Source organism: Thalassophryne amazonica, chromosome 17 (assembly GCF_902500255.1).
Source record: "Thalassophryne amazonica chromosome 17, fThaAma1.1, whole genome shotgun sequence".
Taxonomy (NCBI): Eukaryota; Metazoa; Chordata; class Actinopteri; order Batrachoidiformes; family Batrachoididae; genus Thalassophryne; species Thalassophryne amazonica.
The window spans coordinates 53,389,276-53,409,130 of NC_047119.1; the positions used below are offsets into that span (position 1 = coordinate 53,389,276).

Genomic DNA, 19,855 nt, shown 5'->3' on the forward strand with positions numbered 1-19,855 from the left:
CGGTGTGTAGTGAGTACCTTGTATGGCAGCACCTTCACATCAGGGTGAATGTGAGGCATCATTGTAAAGAGCTTTGATCATCTGAGGCAGATGGAAAAGCACTATATAAATACAATCCATTTACACTTGTTTTCAATTTTAATTCTTTTTGGACTGAGCTGGTGCAACAAAGTTAACCAACGTCTAATCAGTTTATTATCATTATATACCATTTTAATTTGGTGAATTACAAGCTGATAGGATTTATTGTTTTTGAGTTATTGTAGTAAGAAATGTGAGGGGATGATTTTATGAATTCACGCACTGCATTTTATAGGGTACCCTCCTAGGCTTGGGAAAAGGCTTTGTGCAGCCACTGCACACACCATATAATAAAAATAAAGGGGTGCTGAGCTTAATTAGTGAAGTAACGGTCAGGAAAAAGATCATGTGATGTAATTACATTCTCAAATAATATCTGTGGAAACAGAAATATCTGAAACATTAATCCTTCATTTGATGCAGTTTGCTGTAGACGAGTGAAGCTCTCTTAAAAAAAATGTTTCATCTCAGGGTGTTACTTTGTGCTCAGATTTTATTCTTGATTCGTTATGAGGGAGTGTCCCTTTAAATTTCAAGAATAGCTGCATCACAGTGGGTGGAACAGAAAATGGCCCTGGAACTAATCCGTGGGGACCGCGATCTGTGCCACTGAACCTGGTTTGTTTTGGTTGTGACTGCAGGTCTTTTCAGGTCAGAGGTGTAGTTCTTCTTTGCACTAAAGGGAGCGATGCTGCATCAGTGTGGGATGACAACATCCCCTGATCAGCACCTCCTCACTCTGCACCTGCAGCTTTCAGCAGTCTGTAGCACTCCTAACATAATGTCTAATTTTGTGCTCCTTCTTCTTCCTTCCTGTCTTCTCTTTTTTGCACACTCATTCTCCTCCCACCTCCTCCTTTCCCTCCCTCACTCTCTTGATCTTGCATTGTCAGAGTTTGGAGTAAGGCGCGTGCGTCAGACCTCAGCGCCCTGCTATAAAAGCGCGGGCTGCAGCAGGAGCAGGCAGATGACTCTTAGAGCAGAGTTCTTTCTATTGCTCCGCACATTCAGAGGAGAGGGAGAGCAGCCTATGACCTCCACACTCAGCCATGAGTAGCATCGGATACGACCCCTACTACTCCGCCTCGCCGTACAGGCGCTGGTTTGTAGAAGCGACCCCTCGGGTGTCGGTGACCAGGGGGAGAACCCACTCCGTCTACTCCTCCCATGCATCCCCGCTGTCCTCATCCCGTCTGCGGTACTCCTCTCCCAGCAGGGTGCTGCTCTCCTCCTCCTCCTCCTCGCCGGCCTCTTCCCTGGAGCTGGAGCTCAGCCAGGCAGCTCAGATCAGCTCGGAATTCCGGGTGGTGCGCACCCAGGAGCGCACCCAGCTGCAGGACCTCAATGACCGCTTCGCTGGCTTCATTGAGAGAGTGCGTGAGCTGGAGCAGCAGAACCGAGCCCTGGAGGCGGAGCTGCTGCTGCTGAGGCAGAGGCACACAGAGCCGTCCCGCCTGCGAGCACTCTACGAGCAAGAAGCCCGCTCCCTGAGAGCTGCGGTGGACGAGGCCAGAGCAGAACAGCAGGTTCTCCTCAGCCAGAGGGACCGGCTGGAGCAAACCCTGAGTGCCCTGCAGGCCCGATATGAGGAGGAAGTCCTGGCTCGTGAAGAAGCTGAGGGCAGGCTGATGGAGGTCCGCCGTGAAGCTGACCAGGTCGCCTTAGCTAAAGCTGAGTTGGAGAAGAGCGTGGAAAGTCTGCTTGAAGAGCTCGCATTCCTCAAGAGGATCCATGAAAGTGAGCTCCTGGAGCTTCAAGCCCAAGTCCAGCTGGGCGTCCAGGTGGCTGTAGAGTCTCAAGCCGCCACACCGGATCTCTCCGGGGCTCTTCGGGACATCCGGTCCCAGTACGAGCGACTGGCAGCAAAGAACATGCAGGCTGCAGAGGAGTGGTTCCGAGGGAAGGTGGGCTCACTGACTGAAACGGTGGCTCAGCACACCGACGCAGTGAGGAGCTCCAAGGACGAAGCGGGAGAGTACCGCCGACAGCTGCAGGCGCGTCTCTTAGAGATCGACGCATGCAGAGGCATCAACGAGTCCCTGGAGAAACAGCTGCATGAGATAGAAGAGAAGCAGAGTGCTGAGATCGCCGCCATGCAGGTCAGCAGTGGTACTGCAGGTGCAGGAGTAAGTACTATGAGAGCTAAACCAGAGTCACTTTCCCTGTTTGTGCATGTGTGATTTGTAGGACGCCATTGCTGATTTGGAGAGCGAGCTGAGGGGCACGAAACAGGAGATGGCGCGATACCTGAAGGAGTACCAAGACCTGCTCAACGTCAAGATGGCGCTAGACATTGAGATTGCAGCGTACAGGTGAGAAAGCATCTGAAGCTGGAAAAACTGGAGATACTCACAGAGAGAGAGATTAGATGATCAAAGACAGGACAATATGTTAAATATCGCCATCTTTTTGTCTCTTAGTAACATGATGTGTGGATATTCAGTGAGTGATGGAGTAGAATGGTCCCAGTCTCCTTTGGGGGGAAAATTGTCTTTGAAGCACAATAAATGAAGTTTGTCTCTTAACGATGGTGTTCTTCTGAGATTAAAAACTGTTTATGTTGTAAACAAACAAATGACCTTTGAGCAACCTAAACAGCTACAACAAGCACTGAAAAGTATAAATCTGTTGTTTTACCAAAGCTGGCAGAAGCTTCCCCTCCTCACTGATGCAGCACCTCAAACATGTAACATCTGAGACGTAGAGAAGGTGCACAGAAAAAAAACACAAGAGCAATCAGAGATTTCTGGCATCAGCCGATCCAGATCTGGATCTGGTTCACTTCTAAAATTCAGTGGAGTCTTCAATACCTTAATACCTATCTGTGATGCAGATTTGGTGAGAATCCATGAAGTAGCTTTGATGTAATTCTTAAAAGCCTATAAAGTGAAACTTGATCCAGAATCTGGATCTGGATCACCTCCAAAATTTAATGGAGTTCATTCAGGCCAAAAATTTCGTCAAAATCTGTGCAGTAGTTTTGACATAATCCTGCTAACAGACAGAAAAATAAATAAATAAACGTGATGATTTTATTATGTCCTTGGCGGAGGTAAAATTCTTCTGGTGCATCTCCACTTTTTACACCCAAAGAGATCGTTTATATGACCAATGTCAGAGGTTCCCACCCTTTTTTTCCCCTTGGTGACCCCCTGTTTGTATGAAAGGCTGACACACACACACACACACACACACACACACACACACACACGCACGCACACGCACGCACGCACACACACACACACGCACACACACACACACACGCACGCACGCACGCACACACACACACACACACACGCACACACACGCACACACACACACACACACACACACACGCACGCACACAGACACACGCACGCACGCACACAGACACACGCACGCACACACACACACACACACACACACACACGCACGCATGCACGCACACACACACACACACACACACACACACACACACACACACACACACACCAAAATCAAATGATTTTAGCAAAAATGAACATTATCATATGACACTATGAACGGGTAGCACGGTGGCTTTGTGGTTAGCACTGTTGCCTTACAGCAAAAAGGTCTTGGGATTGATTCCAACCTTTCTGTGTGGAGTTTGCATGTTCTCTCTCAGTTTGTGTGAGTTCCCTCTGGGTGATCTGGCTTCCACCCACATCCAAAGACATGCAGGTGAGGTGGATTGGAAACTTTAAATTGTCTGTAGGTGTGAATGTGTTTGTTTATATGCGACAGACTGGAGTCCTGTCCAGGGTGCACTCCGCCTCAGACCCTATGACTGCGGGTATAGGCTCCAGCTAGCCCTATGACCCTTAATAGTAGAAATGACCCCTATGACTTTTCATAGTTTTTTCACCCTTTTCTTTTTGGGGTCATCCAAAAAGATCACTGATCTCTGAAATACTATTGATTATCCAGTGAGTTATTTTGACTAATACATATGTGCTCTTCCAGTGATTTTTGGAGTCCCCAGGTTAGGAACCAGGGTCCTGTGTCCCTTGTCCACCCTTAAACAGCTAAATGCTACACTGACCACATTATCAGGTTACTTTTCATATTCAGCTACTGAGATGCTACTTGTATTTTTTAAATTTTTTGAAATGTTGAGGATAACTGTTGCTTTTTCAGTCTTTCTGCACAGTAACGTTCCACTCACATATTAATGTCTGCACCAGCACATGGTACCTGGTACTGGAGGTACAGTGTTAACTAGGAAACATACCTCTGCCAACATCCTACAGTCCCCTTTCACTCAGGTTAGGTCCCTGTCCAAATTCTAATCCTTAGTCCACATTTGAGGCTCACTCGCTTTTGTCCATCATTTTCTGGATCTGAACCAGTGAACAGAAAATCAGGAGATCATGAAGACTCATTTAGTTCCTGATTAGGATCTTGATCCTGATTACTCAGGTTTGTTTGTGATTGCTGTCCTATGACCCTGAAACCGATCTTTTTTTTGTCATCATTTATCTTTGATCATGATCTTGATCTTTGAGGCAGATTGCTGAACTTGATTGATTGTTATTGCTAAATGTTGATCTGGTAGCAGATCTGGATCTTCTTTGGACCATGTTCCGTCCCTCCAGCACATTTCATTCAAACCGGTTTGTTAGTTTTCAACTCATCCTGAGATTTACTCACTGAATGCTATTTTGATGACATCACAGCTACAGGTCCTGCCTTATACAGGTTTAGGGGCATTTAAATTTTGTTATTATAATTTTTTTTTTAATGGTTAAAATACTGAGTTAAACATGCAGATGTGTTTCACCTGATGCAAACTTTAATCAACTGTAAATTTTCTGCATTTTGTCACCGACTGTGCACAGGAAACTACTGGAAGGGGAGGAGTCTCGTTTCAGTGTGGGAGGGGCCGGCGGAGTGTCTCCTCTGTACAGTCACAGTGTGCAGGCGTCCTCCTTCGCTCGGCCCGTCCTCTCCAGCATCAGCTCCGGCACCTCCTACTTCATGACATCACGTCTGCTGAGCTCCAGCATCAGCACCACGGACGGCATCATCTCTGTGAGCCACGCCCACAAAGCAGAGGCCAGGCTCCCCGGGGACGAGGAGGAGAAGGAGGAGAAGGAGGTGAAGGATGAGGAGGGAGGAGGAGAAGAGGAGGAGGAGGAAGAGAAGGGGGGTGAAGAGGGAGCAGAGGAAGAGGAAGATAAACATGAAGAGGGTTAGTGCAGGACCTTATTTTTGCGCCAGTTATTTGGGTCGTGGTGACATTTTAAGTTAACTTTATAGAAAAATTGCATTTTCATGCAGGTGGCGATGAGGAGGAGGAAAAGGAGGAAGTGACGGGTGGAGACGAGGAGGAGAAAAGTGACGAGGGCGAGGAGGAGGAGGTCAAAGAAGAAGCACAAGAGGAGGAAAAAGCCGAAGGAGCTGATGACACCAAAGGCGACAAGAAAGAGGAGAAGGAAGACGTGAAGGCGAGAGAAGAGAAGGACGATAAAGCCGAAGACGAAGGAGACAAATCCAAAGACAAAGAAGACAAATCTGCTCCAGGAGCAGATGACAAAGCTGATGGCAAAGAGGAGAAAGAGGAGGGGAACGCTGCCAAAGGAGCAGCAGAGTTAAAGAGCAAAGATGACGTGAAGAAGTGATCAATCAAGAACTCCACACAGACAAATATCCTCTTGTGCTTGTTAACACGGTGCTCAATAAAAACAGTGTGTTTGCAGAAACATCTCACAGTTAAAAGCTTGCCAATGTCCACAGCAGAAAATAAAAGTCTCGTTACTCGTGCGCGTGTGTGTGTGAGTATTTTCAGCTTTATTTTGCAAAAGAATAAACAATCAGCAGGTGGCACGGTGGCTTAGTGGTTCACACTGTTGCCTCACAGTGAGAAGTTACCCGTTAGATTCCGACCTGTGCGGACTTTGCGAGCCATGTGGGCTAGGTGAACCGGTGACTCTAAGATTGACTGTAGGTGTGAAACAAGCAGATTTAGAAGATGTATGGGTTAATAGTCAGGTTCATAAGTATTTGGACACAACAGCATTTGTCATTTTGCCTCTGTGCATCACTGCAATTGGGTCAACATGAAACAATCAAGATGTGCTTATTGTGTGTAGACTATCAGGTTTAATTCAGCAGGTTCAACAAAAAACATCACATATACACTTTTACACATTTTTAGAGGACATAAGTAATTGGACAAACTACATATCAAGATTATTACTAATGCACTTCATAAATTTTACATGCATATAGTATTTCCAAGTCACTGGATACATCTTGGACTTATTTTACATCAACCACAAAGAAATACAAACAGTATGGTACTGTGTGATTAATCTGTCTGGGGTGAGTGTGCAAGAAGACCAGTGAGGGAAGCCACCAAGACACCCATAATAACTGTGAAGGAGTTATAGGTGTCTTTGGGTGTGGTTGGAGAAACTCTGCACAAAGCACCATTTGTTTGTTGCATCACATTTCAGCTGCAGTTTGCCAGAAGGCACATGGGCAACTCAAGCCTAGACTTGAACTGTTTTGTTGTATGGAAATCATCATGTAACCTAAAAGAAAAATCATATATTTTGAAGGCACATTCCACCTCATTCAAATCCAAGACCATATGTGTTTCAGTCTCCAAGAGCCCTTGTTCCTAATATTATGGCTGTTACCAGCCTCAAGAAAGATGAGACATAAGCTTAAACAGGATCACATAGACATCCACAGCGGTCTTGATTCTATCACAGGAAATGAAATAGATGAAACAGTTTCAACATAACTGCCACCATAGAGGTATACGAGTATATGAGTTAATATTCAGTGCATCTGAAAAGTATTCACAGTCCTTCACTTTTCCACATTTCATTATGTTACAGCCTTATTCCAAAATGAATAAAATTCATTTCCCCCCTCAAAATTCTACTCACAACACCCCATAATGACAACATGAAAAAAGTTTTTTTTAATTTTTGCAAATTTATTATAAAATAAAAAAACTAAGAAATCACATGAAAATTCAGTAAGGTATGTCTTCTATAATACATTCCAATTCCAGGTATTCTTCTCATTCAAGAACTCTACTAGTGTATACTAAGGTATATCTAAATATCTAAAAAAAAAAAAAAAGAGTAGAGTAGAGCCACTTAGATGCTTGGTCTTGAGAACCAGGGATGGTAGGTTGAAAAGCTTTTTTATCCCATGGGAACTCTCCCTACCCACCTAAGCAGCTCAAGAAAATGGACATCATGTATATAATGATATTTACACAATCAGGGTAATAAACAACATATACAAGAAATATAAACATGTACATTAGAATACCTTTTCTCAATACTTTGTTGATGCACCTTTGGCAGCAATTACAGCCTCAGTTCTTCTTGAATATGATGCCACCAGCTTGGCGCACCTATCTTTGGGCAGTTTTATCCATTCCTCTTTGCAGCACCTCTCAAGCTCCATCAGGCTGGATGGGGAGCGTCACTGCACAGCCATTTTCAGATCTCTCCAGAGATGTTCCATCAGATTCAGGTCTGGGCTCTGGCTGGGCCACTCAAGGACATTCACAGAGTTGTCCTGAAGCCACTCCTTTGATATCTTGGCTGTGTGTTTAGGGTCATTGTCCTGTTGAAAGATGAACAGTGGTCTCATTCTGAGGTCAAATTAAATCCCCCCCCCCCCCCCCCCAAAAAAAAACAACAAAAAAAACAAAAACATTTTTCATGTTGTCATCATGGGGTATTGTGTGTTGAATGTTTTTTTTTTTTTTTTGGGGGGGGGGGGGGAATTTCACCCATTTTGGATTAAGGCTGCAATATAACAAAATGGAGAATAGTGAAGCGCTGTGAATACTTTCTTGATACACAGTATGCCTACAGAAACCACTTTTCATATATTTAGTTATTAATATGTCAAAAAGAAGACCATAAAGCAATTTTCATCCTTTTTCAAATTTAGAATAATGCATGAACTTAATTTTTATAAAATTCATATGATTTTTCTATATAAACTGGGGTTAAAACAGATGAGGTGTCTGTTGGGCTTTAGACGAGGTTGGCACTCATCTGCCTGCCCCTCTACTTTATTAATGTAGCAGCAGAAGAGCTGATTCATGGATCCTGTGCTTCCTTTCAGCAAGGTCAACCAATTTAAATGCAGCACCTGCTCAAAAATTAAACAGCAAACGTGATTAAATCCTGATGCATTATACCAACACTTGTTGAAATCACTGAGATTTACAGTGTTTAAGGTGTGTTCCATGATAAAAATTTAAGATGAAGATAAGGCATGCAGGGTATTTATTTCGAGCCCTGTGTATCTGTAATCAAACAAAATAACTTCAAGAATTTTGATCTGATTTGCAACAAACTTGGCAAACTGACTGATGGAAACTCAAATGGCAATGTGACTTCATTTTAAGGAACAATGGCTAAAAGTCAAGGTCACAGGACAAGATCAAAACTGGTGCCCAGTGCAGATGTATACAGGCAATATTTACGATGCATATTCTGGGGAACTGTTTAAAAATAAATCTGTGGCTAAACACTATTATGAAGTAATGTATCACCTTTGACCTTAGGTGACACTGAAAGATGAAACTCAAGGTCATCACTGCTTAATGCAAACACTATTAAACATGGTGAACATACAAAAGATTTTCCCTACAAGCTATTATGATATGAGATCTCATGGGATCTTGTGGGAATTGTGTGCCAAGTTGAGACTGAAACAGGAAGTGCCAAATTTTGAGTCCACAGTGAATCAGAAAATGTCAAATATGTGTAACTTTGGAAAGTTTATATATATATACTCAACAAAAATATAGACGCAACACTTTTGGTTTTGCTCCCATTTTGTATGAGATGAACTCAAAGATCTAAAACTTTTTCCACATACACAATATCACCATTTCCCTCAAATATTGTTCACAAACCAGTCTAAATCTGTGATAGTGAGCACTTCTCCTTTGCTGAGATAATCCATCCCACCTCACAGGTGTGCCATATCAAGATGCTGATTAGACACCATGATTAGTGCACAGGTGTGCCTTAGACTGTCCACAATAAAAGGCCACTCTGAAAGGTGCAGTTTTATCACACAACACAATGCCACAGATGTCGCAAGATTTGAGGGAGCGTGCAATTGGCATGCTGACAGCAGGAATGTCAACCAGAGCTGTTGCTCGTGTATTGAATGTTCATTTCTCTACCATAAGCCGTCTCCAAAGGCGTTTCAGAGAATTTGGCAGTACATCCAACCAGCCTCACAACCGCAGACCACGTGTAACCACACCAGCCCAGGACCTCCACATCCAGCATGTTCACCTCCAAGATCGTCTGAGACCAGCCACTCGGACAGCTGCTGAAACAATCGGTTTGCATAACCAAAGAATTTCTGCACAAACTGTCAGAAACCGTCTCAGGGAAGCTCATCTGCATGCTCGTCGTCCTCATCGGGGTCTCGACCTGACTCCAGGTCGTCATCGTAACCGACTTGAGTGGGCAAATGCTCACATTCGCTGGCGTTTGGCACGTTGGAGAGGTGTTCTCTTCATGGATGAATCCCGGTTCACACTGTTCAGGGCAGATGGCAGACAGCATGTGTGGCGTCGTGTGGGTGAGCGGTTTTCTGATGTCAATGTTGTGGATCGAGTGGCCCATGGTGGCAGTGGGGTTATGGTATGGGCAGGCGTCTGTTATGGACGAAGAACACAGGTGCATTTTATTGATGGCATTTTGAATGCACAGAGATACCGTGACGAGATCCGGAGGCCCATTGTTGTGCCATACATCCAAGAACATCACCTCATGTTGCAGCAGGATAATGCACGGCCCCGTGTTGCAAGGATCTGTACACAATTCTTGGAAGCTGAAAATGTCCCAGTTCTTGCATGGCCGGCATACTCACCGGACATGTCACCCATTGAGCATGTTTGGGATGCTCTGGACCGGCGTATACGACAGTGTGTACCAGTTCCTGCCAATATTCAGCAACTTCGCACAGCCATTGAAGAGGAGTGGACCAACATTCCACAGGCCACAATTGACAACCTGATCAACTCTATGCGAAGGAGATGTGTTGCACTGCATGAGGCAAATGGTGGTCACACCAGATACTGACTGGTATCCCCCCCCAATAAAACAAAACTGCACCTTTCAGAGTGGCCCTTTATTGTGGACAGTCTAAGGCACACCTGTGCACTAATCATGGTGTCTAATCAGCATCTTGATATGGCACACCTGTGAGGTGGGATGGATTATCTCAGCAAAGGAGAAGTGCTCACTATCACAGATTTAGACTGGTTTGTGAACAATATTTGAGGGAAATGGTGATATTGTGTATGTGGAAAAAGTTTTAGATCTTTGAGTTCATCTCATACAAAATGGGAGCAAAACCAAAAGTGTTGCGTTTATATTTTTGTTGAGTGTAGTTGGTGCAATTCTTTTCATGTTAGTATTTTATTCCATCTTTGATATTTGATTCATCTTTGGTTGGTACGTCACGTCACGCTCTTGAACTTGGTATTGTGTCTTTGTACCTTTTCATCACTTCACTCTGGTTCTGTCTGCCTTGTTTTCCCTACCTCACTATCTTGCACCTGCTCTGCCCTCGTCCTCATCTTTCTGCCACGCCCCTTTATAAATCCTTCTCCCACATGTGCGTTTCATTATCCAGTCACCACCTTCCTTATTTAAGCTCTTTCAGTTGACTTTTTCCTTGCTCGTTCATTGATTTTGTTCACTTACCAACTCTTCTCACAGTTCTGTTTTTGCCAAGCCGTATTTTGACCCTGCTCTGATTTTCAGATGTCCCATTTTGGCTCAGCCCTGATAATCCTGTTTGCTCGTACTACTGAACCCCCGCTTGTTTTTGACCACGTCTCGCCCGAGAGTCTGCATATTATGTCTGACCTATGTCTGTGCCCTGCTTCCTCTCAGCCTGCCACCCCCATCCTTCAGCTCAGTGAACATGTACAGCAAGTCCTCCAAGCTCTGCTTACCAGTTTCATCAGTGGCAAAAGAATTCAAAGCCACCAAGGCAAGAGCAGTCAGCACACTGCTCCTGTCCAAGGATGGGAAAGTCAGGCATGCCAGTAAATCCATCAGATGTGACAAAAAATGGAAGCCCCAAGAAGCACTGTCAGACTCAGAAGCATACTGGAGGCACCAAGAGATTGTCAGCGTGGTCTGACAAGGTCAGCTGGGCCTTGGGAATTACAACACCAGGAGCTGGAGTAAGGCCAGCACTGAAGGAAAGAAACAGTTTGTTGTCCAGAGGTTCTGAGAAGCTACAGAAGAGGATTGCCAAGTAAAAGTAGTGGGGCGTCCTTCTCAGGGACAATGGATGCAGTGGCCTGGGAACAAGCACTTCAGTGATCACTGTTCTGGAAGGAGCTCTGGGGCACTGACCAAGGCAAACTGTCCTTCCTGCTACGAGCAGTAGCCGACCTTTTGCCAACACCAAGCAATCTAAAAATATGAGGAAAGGAGGAAGATCCATCATGCAAACAATGTACTGCAACATGTCCTACATTGAACCACATCTTAACAAGATGTCCAAAAACATTGGCAGAAGGACATTATAGATGGAGACATGACCGAGTTCTAGCAGAAATCACCAAATGGGTGGAAGTGCAGAGATTCAGAGCCAACAACAGCAGGTCACCCCCTCCTGTGGCCACCACTTCCCAATGCCAAGATAATCAGCCTCCCAGGATAAAGGCAGCTGCCAAGAAGCCACCCACCATCCATTCTGCAGCGTGTGACTGACTGGGAGATATAGGTGGACTTGAAAAGGAAACTAATCTTTCTGCAAGATGTGGCAGCAACCTCACTTTGTCCCAACATGGTATTGATATCCTGGAGCACAAAGACCATCTTAGTAGCAGAACTTTACATGCCTTGGGAAGATAGGCTGGCTATTTCATACCAACTGAAAAAAGCCAAGTACCAGGGCTTGATTGATGAGGATCTCACCAAAGGATGGCATGCAGCCATTTTTCCCATCAAGGTTGGCTGCCGAGGTTTCTCAGCAGCATCAATGCACCATTTCCTGCAGAAAACAGGCTTAGCGCCAGTGCAGTCAAGGATGGCCATCAAGGAAGTTGCCCTGACAGCTAAAGCCAGCTCAAGATGGTTGTGGTGGAAGAAAGCCTGCAGTTGGACCCCTTCAGGATTGGTAGCTATGGACTACGGCATGCTGGACTGACCGCGAGATGCCATGCCATGAAGCTGATGCAGCACACTGCAGTCTGCTTTTAGAATACATGTTACCACAGAGACAGGCACATGATGGCATGACTAAACACTGGCCCTGCACCCCAGGGCGCTGGATGACCCCCACCCCCCCACATGCGACGTAAATGCTTGCGTGGTCATCTCAGCAATTGCACCTAGTTTTTCATGTTGTTTTTTTGTTAATTCAGCTTTGTAAAACTTTGTAAAAACCTTGTAACTGTTAGAATGGCTGAAGTAGTGGGTCACACCTCTGAGTCTGATCTGCTTGAGGTTTCTTCCTTAACACCATCTGTGGGAGTTTTTTCTTACCACTGTCACCTGTGTGCTTGCTCTAGGGGTTGGTAAGGCTAGACCTTACTCATGTGAAGCACCTTGGGGCAGCTTTGTTGTGATTTGGCACTATATAAAATGAAATAAATTTCAAATTGAAATTGGGCAGGTGAAGGCTGACCACTCTTTAATGCCCCACTCAGGTGAAGTATACAGATTAAGGGGCGAAACCCTAGTGAACCTGAGATACCTGCTGACTAAATAGAGTGGTTCTCAACAGAGTTCTCAGATCCCTCCATTTACGAAGACCACCAGATGGATATTGTCTTATGTATCTTAGTAGCTCCTGAAGGTTCTGCTTGTAGCAAAGCATTTTAATATTTACCTCATCCTAATAACGATCTGTTTATTTTTTTTATAACTACCTGCACTAATGATGTGTTTTCATGAGCTTAGAACAAACCCTTCATAATTGTTTATCACAAGAAAAGGCAATGGAGCACAACTCCCTGTCTCACTGAAAACCGGCAATGTCATAATGCAATCTGCCACCTCACCACTAGATGGCAATGATTCTTACACACTGTAGCTTTAAGTAGTGTTCGGAAAAAAAACAAATATTGATACAAAGTGATGACAACAGTTGGGTTTATTGTGACATTTATTGAGCAAATGCTGCTGGGAAATCGTTCGTGATAAGTAAAGACATGGGATTGCAAACAGTAGCACCTCATTAATGTTCTGTGTTTAAATTCAAGTCCTTCCTATGCATACAAGAATGCATGGTATCTGCGCATTGACAGTATTTTTCAGTTGCACTTGGGGAAACAGACACGGATAAAAAGCATGTTTAAGGCTAGGAGTTTCTTTTGACTAGGTGATGGTCATGTGATTACCGTCTCTCTCTCTTCACTGCATGTTGTGTGATTATTAGTTTCTTTTTGGCTCAGTTGGTATCTTTACATATCAAGTAAGGCTTGCTTCAGTAGAGCGTGTGTCTGTATAGAGGACCGTCACAACCATCTGTCCCCCCTTAAAAACAAACAAACAAAAAAGTGTTAAATATATTTCTCTCGCGCTCCCAACCGCACTACATTTATTTACTATTTTACAGTGTGATCCTTCCATACATTCGGATACATTCAGATACAAGAGGAAAAGTTCTCCCCTCCCCTGAGCTAGCATGCAGTGACCCTCCCTCCAGCTCTGCAAAAAAGAAAAAAAGAAAAAAAAAAGGAAAAAGAAAGGAAGGAAAAGAAAAGAAAGAGGATACAATATCTCCTGACTGTATCTGCATCAAAGCCCGCTTAAAGCTTTCACTCAACATGCATTTTGAAATTGTAACATTTATTGTTTTGGCTTCTCTCTATGATTTGTATGTTTGAGAGTGTTATCTTTATTACATCACTCTAGCTGTATGATGTCACTGTTATGTTCATTCTGGGTTGATTGCTTTGACTTTGTGTCCTCTCCTCTGGTCCTCCTCCATCTCTTCCCTCTGACGCCTGGAATCTGCTCACTCAGCCTCCGTTACCTGCTTGATGGACTGGGTGGATTGCTTCTCCGTCTTCTTGGTGGAGACCAATTTCTCCTGCAGCACCTCCTCCACCTCCTTCACCGTCTCAGTCACGGTGACAGATTTGGTGACGTGCTTGGATCCGTCCTCTCCGGTGGTGATCGTCTCCACCGTCTTGGTGATCACCACTTTCTGGCTGCTGTCTTCTTTGACGGGGCTTTCGTCGACACCGTTCGCGATCACGTCTGCTTCCTTCACGCCCTCGTCCTTCCCTTTCTCTTCTGGACTGCTCTTATCAATTTCTCCATTCATGGCGGCATCTTTCTTTTCTATCTTTTTCTCTTCCGCTTTAGGAGATTCTGTCTTTGGAGCCTCGACCTTGGCCGTCTCTTTCTTTGGGGATTCAGCTTTTGGCGATTCAGGTTTGGGAGATTCAGACTTTGGAGATTCAGCTTTTGGAGATTCAGGTTTGGGGGACACAGCCTTTGGGGACTCAGCTTTAGGAGATTCAGGTTTGGGGGACTCAGACTTTGGGGAGTCAGCTTTTGGGGAGCTAGGTTTTGGGGAACCAGCCTTGGGTGAGCCTTCCTTGGGTGACTCAGACTTAGGAGATGCAGGTTTGGGGGATTCAGATTTAGGAGATCCTGGCTTTGGGGATTCAGATTTAGGAGACTCAGGTTTAGGTGATTCAGACTTGGGTGATCCAGGCTTTGGGGATTCAGGTTTTGATGCCTCTACTTTGGCAGGCTCTTCCTTCTTGGCTTCAGGTTTTGCTGCTTCTGTTTTCACAGCCTCTGTCTTAGCGACAACTTCCTTCTCCTTGTCTGATTTGTCCTCCGCTTTCTCCTTTACCTCGTCATCCTTTTTACCTGTGTCTGCCTCCTCTTTCTCCTCCTTTTTGACTCCATCTTTGGAAGCTTTGTCACTGCCTGCATGTTCATCCTGATCTCCACCCTCCTCCTCAGCACTTCCTTCCTCTGCTGCTTCCTCTTCTCCTCCACTTCCCTCCTTGTCTCCCACCTTCTCCTTTTCAGGAGATGCTTTAGACTCTGGAGCTTTGGAACACAACACTGTCTCCTCAACCTCCTCCTCCTCTCCTCCCTCTTCTCCTTCATCACCTTCCTCTGCATCATCTCCTTTCTCCTCTTCCTGCTCTGCATCACCTTCTTCTTCTTTCTCTTCATCCTCACCTCCTTCCCCTTCTCCTTCTTCCTCTTCATCACCACCTTTTCCACTCTCCTCCTCATCCTCTTCATCCTTTATAGGAACACTAGAACTGACTTTAGCTTCAGTGGCAGCTACAACCACCTCCTCTACATCCTCCTCCTTTCCTTCCTCTTCTGCCTCACCTTCTTCCCCACCTTCACCTTCTTCCCCTTCCTCATCCTCATCACCTCCCTCTCCGAGCGTGGCGGACAGCTCTTGTGCGATCTCCGCCAGAGCATCGTCAATGCTGGCCTTGTCATCCTCTACTCTTGTTTCCTCAATGATCTCCTCCACAAACTTGTGCTGCACCTTCAGTTTGGGCATCTCTGATTTAGGCTTTGAGATTTTGGAGGAGGTGACTGATTGACGGTAAGGGAAAGTGCTGAAGTGAGTCTCCTCTCCTTCCAGGAGTTTCCTGGTGAAGGCAAAAAAAGAAGTCACAATACAAGTACTGAGCAACCGGATTTTGCTCACTTTAAGGTAGTACCTGTATGCAGCAATCTCGATGTCCAAGGCCATCTTGACATTGAGCAAGTCCTGGTACTCGCGCAGGTGGCGCGCCATTTCCCATTTGGTGCTCTTGAGCTCATTATCCAGCTGGTGAATTGTCTCCTGAGGAAACATCAGTCAGAAACAAGAAAAGGTTTGATTAAATATGAAACAAAAATACGATTTGGGCAAATAGTTTCTTCTGATTTAAATGAATCATTTTGAAAACTCATGAAATGACTCATTACTTTTTTTTATGCTACTCTCAAATATTCTGACACATCACAGTTGTCTGTATTTCAAGGACAGCCACTTGTTCAGTATCCCACCATACCCCCACCTCACCCACCCCAAAACTCTCAGTGGTGTGATGCAGGGACATAACCAATGAAGGCATCGACCGAGGCCTCTGACTCAGCAGTAATAGCGAGAAACAGACGGGGTGGGGAGGGCCGCCAGAGACGGAGTATGCTGCAGTGTCTCCCTTTAACCATTTCGTGCCAATTATCCAGCTGACAAGATCGCAAAAAAGAAAGTCAGTGCGGCGCCTGTAAGCGCAAAACACATTTACGGCCCTGCGCTAAGACACTGTCTGCTGCGTAATGACGCGCGCCAAGGCACCATTACGCAGCAGAAAATGTCTTAGCGCAGGGCAGCAAATCTGACTTTTTCAGTGTCAAGAAACACATTCAACCCTTTTTAATAAAATTCCAGTCACCCACGTGAAAATAAGCACGAAATAAGCAGAAATTAAAAGCGCTAAATAGGTAGACAGCTGACATTAAAAAGCTTTCCAATAAAAACATTATTTCCATACGTTCGATCTTTCATGCGTGTTTGTGTGTTGCGTTCTACCTGCAGACTCGCAAGGTCGCTGTTGTGACGGTCCTCGATGTCGTTCAGCTGTCTCTCCAGCGATTCTCGCGTCCCGCGCACGGACTCCAGCTCCACCGTCTTGGACTGCAGCTGGCGCCGGTAGTCTGCTATCTCATCCCGGGCAGACTTTATGGCGTCTTTGTTCTGCTCCGCAGCCTCGGTCAGCTTGGCGTAGCGGCACATGAACCAGTTTTCCACCTGCTGCAGGTTCTGATTGGAGTGACCCTCCAGCTCGGTGCGGATCTCGCGCAGCGCTTCTGTGATGTTCGCCTTCTGCAGGTCTTTCCTCTCCACAGTCACCTGAGACGCCTGAATCTGCGCGATGAGGTCGCTCACCTCCTCTTCGTGATTGTTGCGGATGAAGGCGATCTCATCCTGCAGGGACTGAACTTTCTTCTCCAACTCGGACTTGGCCAACTCCGAGTCGCCCGCATCCTTCTTCAGGACGCGAATGATCGCCTCTGTCTCCTCCCGGATGCGAGCTTCTTCCTCGAAGCGGTCCCTCAGCCGCTGGATGTCTTCCTCGATGTGGTCCGTGTCGAGCTGGATCTGCGCCTTGTCGTGGTGGATTTGCTCCAACACGGAGCGCAGCTCCTGCAGCTCCTGGTCGTAAAGGTCTCCCAGCTGGGAGCGCGACACCTGCTTCTGCCGCAGTGCCTGGATCTCGGCCTCGATCTGTTTGTTCTGCTGCTCCAAGTAGTGCACTTTGTCGATGTAGACAGCAAAGCGGTCGTTGAGCCCTTGGAGTTGCTCCTTCTCGTTGGATCGCTTGTAGTCTCCGTTCAGGATGGAAGTTTGATTGTAATCAACGCTGTCGGCGGAGCTGAGCACCGTGGAGGCGTACGCGCGGGACACCGGCACGTTGACGCTCCTTTTATATGATGTAGTCATGGTGGAGCCGGGACTTGCCCGGGACCAGGACTGTGAGCGAAAGCCGCTGGAGGGCGTGCCGGCGGTGCGGCTGTAGCTGTAGCCGGACGTCCTGGTGTCCATCGTCCTCCTGAAGGGGCTCCCTATCGAGTCCACCAGGTAACTCATCCGGCCGCGTTACTGGGGGATGGGTAAGTGCAGATGAACTGGAGGAGGTACGGTAGGCGGTGGAGGCGCGCGTGTGTGTGCGGGTGTGTGTGCGTTATGTGTGTGTGTGCAGGTGAGGGGTGGATGGCTCTCACAGGGATTCAGACCTCCTCCGTCTGCTCCTTATATACCCGAGGAGAACCAGTTTTGTCTCATTCACTGATGGGAGGGAGGGAGAGAGAGACAGAGAGAGAAAGAGAGAGAGAGGAGGGAGGGAGGGAGGGAGAGAGAGACAGAGAGAGAAAGAGAGAGAGAGGGAGGGAGGGAGGGAGAGAGAGACAGAGAGAGAAAGAGAGAGAGAGGGAGGGAGGGCGGGGGGGGGGCGGACTGCTAAAAGGTCCCCAGTCCACTTCAGTTCGAACCCTGTGAACCTACAGGCAGACGATCTCATTTTAGCACCACAGGCAGCGTATGAAATTCAGGTTGTATTCACATTACCAGCTGAAGTGAGCTGAGTCACATTTGCCCCCCCCCCCTTTGCTTTCTTTCTTTCTTTCTTTCTTTCGTTCTTTCTTTCTTTATTTATTCTTAGCGCAGGGCCGTAAATGTGTTTTGCGCTTACAGGCGCCGCACTGACTTTCTTTTTTGCAATCTTGTCAGCTGGATAATTGGGACGAAATGGTTAAAGGGAGACACTGCAGCATATTATATTATGCATATTAGCAAATGTGACTCAGCTCACTTCAGCTGGTAATGTGAACACAGCCTGAATTTCATAGTGTCGCTGTCTGTGGTGCTAAAATGAGACCGTCTGCCTGTAGGGTAGTTTTTTTTCCTGGACAGTCCACCTTCATGCTTATACATTTCCTGTACCCAGTCTGAACATGATCACAGATTATATACAAATCACATTGAGACACACATTCACACACCAGGAAGAAGTGACTTGAGTCACATTTTTGTCAGATATCTATCTATCTATCTATCTATCTATCTATCTATCTATCTATCTATCTATCTATCTATCTATCTATCTATCTATCTATCTATCTATCTATCTATCTATCTATCTATCTATCTATCTATCTATCTATCTATCTATCTATCTATCTATCTATCTATCTATCTATCTATCTATCTATCTATCTATCTATCTATCTATCTATCTATCTATCTATCTATCTGACAAAAAGCAACAAAATGTGATTCAAGTCACTTGAGAAAAAGTCTGTGCAGCCAGTTTTCTTACATTTTCTCAGCTTTTTTTTACAGAATAGACATTCATGAGTATTTCTTCACCCACTCAGCAACGAGGAAAGATGCACTTCATTTTATACTATATATATATATATATATATATATATATATATATATATATATATATATATATATATATATATATATATATATATTTGAAAATTTCCTGTTTTGTAACAGTTTATAGGAAGGCAATTTTAAATAGTTCAACCTCATTTTGTGCTTTTTTTTTAAGTTGGAGGGGTATAACATGAGATCATTTTATTGTTTTTGAGTTGGACTCATTGATTTTTCTATCTATTCACTCATTGCTTTTTTCCTGTAAGATATTTTTACAGAAGATTTATTCATGTTTAAATCAAGTTGAGACTGGCAGCATAAGCTGGTACAACTGGTCTATCCCCCACATCTTAAAAATAACCAATGTGCTGTAGGTAGGTGAAGTGTGGGTGTGTCCTTGACCATCCCCTTTTTTCCACATTCAAACACTTTGGTCAACACGTGTTTTGGACTTTCTAAGTACATCTGACTTGACTTGTTAATAAAATAAAATAACGGCAAAACTAAAGTTCTTGGGGTCAGGGTCTGATTTGTAATTACAAGCAGTAAAATAATGTTGACCTGATGATTTATTTGGTAGATTTTGAAAAAATCCTCGCAGTGACTCTTACATTTACATTTTTTACTTAATTGCAGACAGTACAAAACCAAGATTTTTCATGTGTTTGTCTGGCCAACTTAATTTCATTTGTTAATATACATCCATTCCTGCATTTCAGGGCTGCAACACATTCTGAAAAAAGTTGGGATACTAAAGCATTTACCACTTTGCAATTTTGCCATTCTGCTTTTGGTGTTGAGGATACCAGTTGATGAAGCGTTGTAGATATTTTGTCCCATTCTTCCTGCAAACACGTCTTAAGGCCCCTTCACACAT

The 19,855-nt window shown here is 45.1% G+C and overlaps 2 protein-coding genes across 5 annotated transcripts; one reads left to right on the top strand and one right to left on the bottom strand.

The window, feature by feature from the left end:
* Positions 1–1,032: 1,032 nt before the first annotated feature.
* On the top strand, positions 1,033–5,841 carry LOC117529783 (neurofilament light polypeptide-like). Its single transcript, XM_034192646.1, has 5 exons — positions 1,033–2,180; positions 2,269–2,393; positions 4,920–5,163; positions 5,233–5,272; positions 5,362–5,841. The coding sequence occupies exons 1-5, from the start codon at positions 1,131–1,133 to the stop codon at positions 5,700–5,702; spliced, it is 1,800 nt and encodes a 599-aa protein (XP_034048537.1). The 5' UTR covers positions 1,033–1,130; the 3' UTR covers positions 5,703–5,841.
* Positions 5,842–14,033: 8,192 nt separating this feature from the next.
* On the bottom strand, positions 14,034–17,755 carry nefma (neurofilament, medium polypeptide a). 4 transcript variants are annotated; one of them, XM_034192643.1, is made up of 4 exons: positions 16,624–17,755; positions 15,767–15,891; positions 14,768–15,694; positions 14,034–14,737 (listed from the first exon to the last, which is right to left on the bottom strand). In XM_034192643.1, the coding sequence occupies exons 1-4, from the start codon at positions 17,680–17,682 to the stop codon at positions 14,074–14,076; spliced, it is 2,775 nt and encodes a 924-aa protein (XP_034048534.1). In that variant the 5' UTR covers positions 17,683–17,755; the 3' UTR covers positions 14,034–14,073. The 4 variants fall into 4 exon arrangements, with proteins under 4 accessions (XP_034048534.1, XP_034048535.1, XP_034048532.1 ...); XM_034192644.1 differs by having other exon boundaries at positions 14,034–15,245; positions 15,441–15,694; positions 16,624–17,753; XM_034192645.1 differs by having other exon boundaries at positions 14,340–14,595; positions 14,672–15,694; positions 16,624–17,754.
* Positions 17,756–19,855: the final 2,100 nt, after the last annotated feature.

What these genes read in the sequence shown, in the direction of transcription:
- LOC117529783 (XM_034192646.1), top strand. Translation starts at nt 1,131, where the DNA reads ATGAGTAGCATCGGATACGACCCCTACTACTCCGCCTCGCCGTACAGG. An exon ending in CTGAGATCGCCGCCATGCAG is followed by an intron (nt 2,181 to 2,268) that starts GTCAGCAGTGGT and finishes TGTGATTTGTAG; the next exon opens with GACGCCATTGCTGATTTGGA. An exon ending in TCCCCGGGGACGAGGAGGAG is followed by an intron (nt 5,164 to 5,232) that starts AAGGAGGAGAAG and finishes GAGAAGGGGGGT; the next exon opens with GAAGAGGGAGCAGAGGAAGA.
- nefma (XM_034192641.1), bottom strand. Translation starts at nt 17,682, where the DNA reads ATGAGTTACCTGGTGGACTCGATAGGGAGCCCCTTCAGGAGGACGATG. An exon ending in GCGACCTTGCGAGTCTGCAG is followed by an intron (nt 15,892 to 16,623) that starts GTAGAACGCAAC and finishes ATGTTTCCTCAG; the next exon opens with GAGACAATTCACCAGCTGGA. An exon ending in ATCGAGATTGCTGCATACAG is followed by an intron (nt 15,695 to 15,766) that starts GTACTACCTTAA and finishes TGCCTTCACCAG; the next exon opens with GAAACTCCTGGAAGGAGAGG.